Source organism: Myotis lucifugus, unplaced genomic scaffold (assembly GCF_000147115.1).
Source record: "Myotis lucifugus unplaced genomic scaffold, Myoluc2.0 scaffold_23, whole genome shotgun sequence".
In the NCBI taxonomy this organism is placed as follows: Eukaryota; Metazoa; Chordata; class Mammalia; order Chiroptera; family Vespertilionidae; genus Myotis; species Myotis lucifugus.
Genome location: NW_005871071.1, coordinates 6,458,004 through 6,462,729, shown reverse-complemented (window position 1 = coordinate 6,462,729; position 4,726 = coordinate 6,458,004). Strand labels below are relative to the sequence as shown.

General features: G+C 48.0%; 1 protein-coding gene across 1 annotated transcript in view; it reads right to left on the bottom strand.

Moving 5' to 3' along the window:
* The window catches only part of TNFAIP8L3 (TNF alpha induced protein 8 like 3), a 38,061-nt gene extending 37,586 nt beyond the window's left edge, over positions 1 to 475 (bottom strand). The window contains exon 1 of the mRNA XM_006085960.3: positions 190 to 475. Coding sequence (XP_006086022.1) covers positions 190 to 241 — 52 coding nt within the window. The 5' untranslated portion in view covers positions 242 to 475. The remainder of the gene's footprint in view (positions 1 to 189) is intronic.
* Between the last annotated feature and the right edge of the window lie 4,251 nt (positions 476 to 4,726).

Below are 4,726 nucleotides of genomic sequence, written 5' to 3'. Positions count from 1 at the left end.
CTTTGCCTCCTAAGAAAGCCCTAGCAACTCCCAGCGCGGAGCAATTGCCAGTCCCTGCCTGGAAGGGACCCAGCTGCTGGGGATTGGCCTCCCGCCTGGCAGCTCCGAGAAACACTCGCGATTTCCTGCCCCGGCCTCTCCTCTCCCGGTCCCAGCCCTCCCGGCCGGGCTGCCGCGACCACTCAGTACCTGCGGCGGTCGTGGGCTCGCCCTCACTTTGCTCGCCAGAATCCGAATCCATGCTGCGGGCTGCCGGCTGGGCGTCCACCGCCTCGCTGCCCGTCTGCGGGGCGCTGGGAGCCTGCGTCCCGGCTCGAGCTGTCGGGCGCAGTCGGTGCGGTCAGCCAGGAGGCGGCGGCCGGGGAGGTGCGGTCTGGACTGTGCGCGGCGGCCGCGGCCAGGAGGCGGCTCCGCAGAGGCGAGCGCCGCCCGCTCCCCACTCCCCGCGCCCGCCGGCCGGTGCCTGCGCGAGGGGAAGCAGCGGGCCGAGGGTGGAGCGCGCCTGGAGAGGGTGGGGAGGAGAGAGGGGAGGCGCGAGTAGTTCGGAGCGGGAGCAGCCGGCGCCTCGCGGGCCCCAGACGGGGGTTTAAGTACCCCGGGGGCGGTGCCACTCCTCCTACCGGCGCCCGGACTCGGGGAGCGCGGGGAAGTGGCGCGGTGGGCGAGGCCGGTCCCTTTTTCTTGGGTGTGGCCAAGTTTGGAGGATTCTTAGGTGAAAAGGTGCCAAATAGGAAAATGTGAAGTTCCGAGTGAGAGGGAGTCGGGGCGCTCCGGTTCGATGCGACTCCGCCGCTTACAGACCTTGGGCGAGTGACTCAACTTAGGTCTTTTTCCTCACTTGGGAGATGGGAAAGAGGAGAGTTTCCTTTTGTCCGGAATGTTTTGGGGCAGTAAATAGATAATGCAAGCGAGGGTCCAGGGAAGTAAACGACGCCCGGCAGGTAAAGCGAACTCCCCAGGCGTGCGCGGGGCAGGGTGGACCAGCCGAAGGGGCGCCGGTTCCCAGCGCTGGGAGCCCTGGGTCACATCAAAGGCAGGACCCACCCTGCCAGTCACCAGGGGCAAGAATTGATTTTAAAACCTTTGCTTTGTCTTTAACACAGTGTTCTAAACTTCCTCAGTACTCCCTCTTTCCACTTTCTTAAAAAAGGCATTTGTAAATTTATTCAGTAAGTAAGAGACTAAGGGAAAAAACACACGGAGCCTCAGGAGATTGTTGTTAATTGTTGATTATCCACACAGTCTTATTGTCTCCCTGAATTATCAGCTCCAGCAACTGTGTAACACTTCATATGAAGTGTAGGCAGAGAATACAGACTAACTTGACTGACCGAGCAAAATGAAATCAGGAAGAGCAGTCTACTAAAAAGCGCCATTTATTTATTTATTTTTAAAAATATATTTCTTTATTGATTTCAGGGAGAAAGGGAGGAGAGAGAGATAGAAACATCAATGATGAGAGAGAATCATTGATTGGCTGCATCCTGCTTGCCCCCCATTGGGGATTGAGCCCCGCAATCCAGGCTTACATGTGCCCTTGGCCGGAATCGAACCCGGGACCCTCCGGTCCGCAAGCTGATGCTTTATCCACTGAGCCAAGCTGGCTAGGGCAAAAAGTGCCATTTTTTTGAGTGTTTCCTAAGCGCACTCCTACAATGATCCAAGGAAAATTTTAGGTGAAGCCATTTGAAAATGCTTTGTTGGAGGTCAAAACTAGTTTCAAGTTGGCAAGTTTATAGAATTCAATCTATACTGTTATCTCCATTTTATAGATGTGGAAACGGAGTCTCCTGTTCCAGTAGATGACTTTCCTGTGGTCTCAGGTTCAGTAAGTGGGTGAGCAGGGACTTGAAGTCAGGGCTATGCGATGTCCAGGACAGCTCCTTAGGGTTCAGTGTCACAGGTGGGTTTGGCCTCTCTGTTACCTGGGGGCTGCTTCCTTTAGTCAGATATGGGCTTCGCAGATTGCAAATACAGCGCTACCTTGTGTTCTCAGAAGATGTGTTCTGGGTGACCAAACACACGGACTTTGATAAAAGTTACATGGATTTCGATGGAGGGGTGGGAAGAGCCCCACCCTAAATGTGTGGTCTTGGGCACATGGCATAACCTTCCTCAGTTTCCTCCTGTGTTGGCATCTCCTTCATAGGGTGGTTGTAAGGGAGTAAATGAAACAATGACTGTGGAAGCTCTTACCCAATGCCTGGCACACAGCTTATGTCTGATAAGTGGAAAGAACATTCATTCTTAGATCTAATCGATCCCGTTTAGAAAAACAAATGTTTAAAATCACATTTTTAAGTGACAAGAAAAAATTCATAGCAACATTTGGATAAAAGTTGATACTCAAAAACCAAATAGCTGGGGTCGTTTTAAAAGTTTGCCATCAGAGCTTTGCAGTCTTAAGGCAAAACAACAACGATAGCATCAGAGAACAGAGCATATTGGATGGCAGAGGCATCCAGCTTCCTCTAAATACCTCCAAAACACCTCTGATCACAGCAATAAAGGAAACAGGGAAGCTCACTGCTGGAACTCGGTCAATAGTAAGCAGAGCACCAGGAGCACACGCTTACGATACACATGCCCATCAGTCATCAGATCTTCACTGAGTACCTAGTACTCTTCAGCCTAGAGATCAAATGGGGGTTGGGGGACTGCTGGTCAAAGTGATCCTGAAAAGCCTATGAGGTGAGTTTTCAATAAGTAGCAATCATCCATTTACCTGTTCCTATATTCAGTCACAGTGTATTTCTGCAAAGGAGGCAGACATAGAATGAAAAATTGAATGTGGAATTAAACAATGGAGAAGAGAGATCCAAACTAAATAAGGTCCCCATTCCAATTTCCGATGATATGCAATCTGTTGTCATGGGATAGCAAGACAAAAGGAAATGACTGCTGGCATGCATGCGTGTTTAATGAGGAACATTAGTGGAACATACCTTATCTGTCCTCTCCCAGTGTGGAAAAATCTGTATAAGAGAAGGAAGTCCTTAAAATAGTATCCCACGACCATCACCCCCGTGAAAACAGTGAAATCTGTGGTGGCGAAGCTCCTTTACAAACCAATCCTAGTATATTTCTTTAAAAAGGGAGAGAAAAAGCTCTTAGAAAAGAGGAAAGGGTTTCCGTAGTTCCTCTGTATATTTTTAGAAGAATGGCATCACTTTGCCGACTTGAATCTAGCGTCTGAGGGTTATAAACCACTTTCCTCAGTGTTTCCACTACATCTTTGCAGCCTGGCTGCTCTTCAGACACGAGTTTCTAACTCCTATTGGTCATTTCTTAGCTTCAGCCAAACGAAACTGTTGGCTTTTTAAGGAACTCGCCTCTCTGGTGGGAAAAGCATATCTATTTGTAAGGTGTCAAGAAACAGATAATAAAATAGATCCATTTTTGCCAGCACAATAATACTTCTTCAATCTGAGCCAGGGCTATGACTCATCTGCCTGTCTCCTCTTGTGGGATGGAAAGGGAGCTGTCTCCAGACCTTCGGCAGGCAGCTGGGAGGAGCGAGGGAGGTTCCTCTCACCAGCTAGGGCTGCTGCTCTGCTTTAAAAACCCACATGGCTCCGGAACTGCGTTTCTCTGGGCTGAAGTGGCCCTTGGCACTTCAGGATGAGAGGTTGGCCAAGACAACTCCATTTTTAATAACTTGTCTCAAGGTGGATGCTGGCACCAAGGAAGCGTCTGCCCAGAGCCAAGGCCGCCTCCGTGGGGCTCGAGGCAAGCTGGGCAGCGGGGTCTGAGCTGGCTTCTAACCATCTGACAGAACAAGGTGCCAGAAGGCAGCCTTTAAAGAGTGGGCTTTTCCTGTTTCTTTCTGGCTAGCAAAAATAAGTTTTATTGCCCCTGCCCCGATTTCCAATGCAATTCACATCACTGTAGAAAAATGAGAAAACACATATAAACAATGAAAAATAAAAATTTAAAATCCATTCATAATCCCACTGGCTACAATAACATACATATCTTTCTTTTTTTATTTTTTATTTTTATTTTTTATTTTTTTTTATTTTTTCGCTAAAAGTATTACAAAGGGTATTACATAAGTGTCCTTTTTTCCCCCCTGCCCTTGACAAACCCCAGCCCTCCTTTACCCCCCAGTGTCTTATGTCCATTAGTTATGCTTATATGGATGCATACAAGTCCTTCGGTTGATCTCTTACTCCCCTCCCTCCTGTCCCCCAACCCTCCCTCGCCTTCCCACTGCAGTTCGACAATCAGTTTGAGGCAGCTCTGCCTCTGAACATACATATCTTTAAAAAAAAATTCTCTCTTTGTGGTGTATAGCATTCTACTTTTGTAACTTGCTTTTTCCTTTTAACAATATGTTGTGAACATTATTCCATCCACTCTCTGACAACATGGTTTTTAATATCTTCACAGTATTCTATTGTACACATGTATGGGTATACCATAATGTATTTAAACACTCCTCTTTTGTTGGGCATGTAGGCTGTTTCCAATTTTCTGTTAATAGAAGACAGCATCAGTGAACATCGTCATGTCTAAATCTGTGCACACATCTGCAATCACTATCTGTGAACCTTCACCAACCGCATTTGGTCTTGGGAGAGAGAAACAAGACAGAAAATTGTAGCTAACGAAGTACTCATTGTGAATATCCCGAGACTTTAAGGTTATAAAGAATTTTTATGGACATGATCTCCTCTCAGCAGAGAGTGGGTTGTTTTAGTTTATTCTTGCCTTTATCGGGCAT